The 1,770-nt window shown below is 38.2% G+C and overlaps 2 protein-coding genes across 7 annotated transcripts in view; one reads left to right on the top strand and one right to left on the bottom strand.

The window, feature by feature from the left end:
- Positions 1 to 1,770, bottom strand: part of LOC106868831 (cytochrome P450 3A7) — a 388,137-nt gene that overhangs the window by 78,503 nt on the left and 307,864 nt on the right. The gene's annotated exons all lie outside the window — the stretch shown is intronic.
- LOC106868827 (cytochrome P450 3A31-like) overlaps positions 1 to 1,770 on the top strand; it is a 90,100-nt gene that overhangs the window by 22,277 nt on the left and 66,053 nt on the right. For 5 of the 6 annotated variants that reach the window (XM_052976962.1, XM_052976963.1, XM_014914255.2 and 2 more), the window contains one exon: positions 361 to 509. The exons of the other annotated variant lie outside the window; for it this stretch is intronic. In XM_052976962.1, the coding sequence (XP_052832922.1) occupies positions 361 to 509 (149 nt within the window). The remainder of the gene's footprint in view (positions 1 to 360; positions 510 to 1,770) is intronic. 6 annotated transcript variants of the gene reach the window in all.

The raw sequence follows: 1,770 nt of genomic DNA, 5'->3' as shown, positions 1-1,770 counted from the left end.
TATATATATATATATATATATATATATTTATTTATTTATTTATGCGTTTCAGCCAAGTGGCTGCGGTCATGCTGGAGCACCACCATGACTTTCCGTCTTTATGCTGTGCTCTCACGTTCTTTGCATGGCTCTTCTCCTCCACCTGGTATAGTCCAATCAAGAGTTTTGATGGCACATCTGGTGTATAAGAGAATTTGACATCACTGCCCTAAACTGTGTCTCATTTCGAGCCATTGGTTCGTCTGGTATCGTGGAGAGGAAAGTGTCGAGTTTTATTTTGAAGACCTCTATATTCATGTCTTGCAGGTCTCTCAACTGTTTTGGCATATATATGATATTTCTTGTTTTTATTTATTTTAGATTGTTCTCAGCCTATACGATGGATGTCATAGCTGCCACAGGATTTGGGATTATGGTGGACTCACAGAAGGATCCAAATCATGCACTAGTTGAAAAGGCCAGAGATATATTCAGATTTAGTGTCTTCAATCCAGCTCTCTTGTTTTCGCGTTAGTACAGACTTTCTATGATTTGGAAGATTTCATTGTTGTACTTGTGTACCTGGTGATCGTATGGGGACAGAGATAAGAATATGATAGGAGTTACAATGTGGGAGTCTTTTGAATGGCTAAAACGAGTCTCCCCCGATATGAGTGGGATATGTTATTCTTTTATTCTTTTACTTGTTTCAGTCATGCTGCAGTCATGCTGGAGTGCCATCTTGAAGGATTTTAGCGACCCCTGGAGAGAGAGAGAGAGAGATTGAGAGAGAGGGAGAGGGAGAAAGAGAAAGAGAAAGAGAGAGTAATCTATATACATAAATATTTATGCACTCGCGCACATAAACATAAAATTACATACACATGTATGCGTGTATGTGTATGTGTGTGTTTATATGTAAGTTTGTATTTATATGTAAATATATGCGTATATATGTATATCTATCTATCTATCTATCTATCTATCTATCTATCTATCTATCTATCTATCTATCTATCTATCTGTCTGTGTGTGTGCGCGCGTGTGTGTGTGTGTGTGTGTGTGTGTGTGTGTGTGTATGATATATGTATAAGGTAGGTGCAAGTGTGAACGTGCAGTTACAATGCTCGATTCGAGACCAAATGATTTCAGGTTCAATACCTCTACGGATAGTTGCTTCCAACTATGGCCCTGAGCTGATCAATATCTTGCGAATGATTTTGGTAAGGGGAAACTGTGCAAAAAGCCTGTGATACACTCACACATATACCTACATTTATACACACATGGGCACATACATACACACATACACACTAATACAGATACGCATATACATACACACAAGCACACACATACACATACACCCATACACACATACATACACACATACATATATACATACAAACATACATACGCACATACATCTATACACATACATACATGTATACATACAAACCACCATGCTTATATACTTACATACACACAAGCATACATGCAAGTGCATGCATCAGTGTTTTTGCGTGTGTGTGTGTCTCTGTGTGTATGTGTGTGTTTGTGTATGTATGTGTGTATATGTGTGTGTGCGTGCGAGTCAGTGTATATGTTTTTTTTTTGTGCCTGCTGGGATGTGTATCAGTGTTTGTGTTTTTCATCATCTGAAAGCCAGCATTTGTTCCTTCACATAACTTGTCAGTTCAGCAAAAGAAAACCGATGGAATTCTTACTTTTCTTTAAAACTAAGCAGTAGAGTCGCTGAAATGGTCTTCGTGCTGGTGATACGGTATATTCACT

The sequence above is a fragment of the Octopus bimaculoides genome, chromosome 26 (genome assembly GCF_001194135.2).
Source record: "Octopus bimaculoides isolate UCB-OBI-ISO-001 chromosome 26, ASM119413v2, whole genome shotgun sequence".
Classification (NCBI taxonomy): Eukaryota; Metazoa; Mollusca; class Cephalopoda; order Octopoda; family Octopodidae; genus Octopus; species Octopus bimaculoides.
The sequence above is the reverse complement of the archived record's forward strand: the minus strand, read 5'-3'. Positions and strand labels throughout refer to the sequence as shown.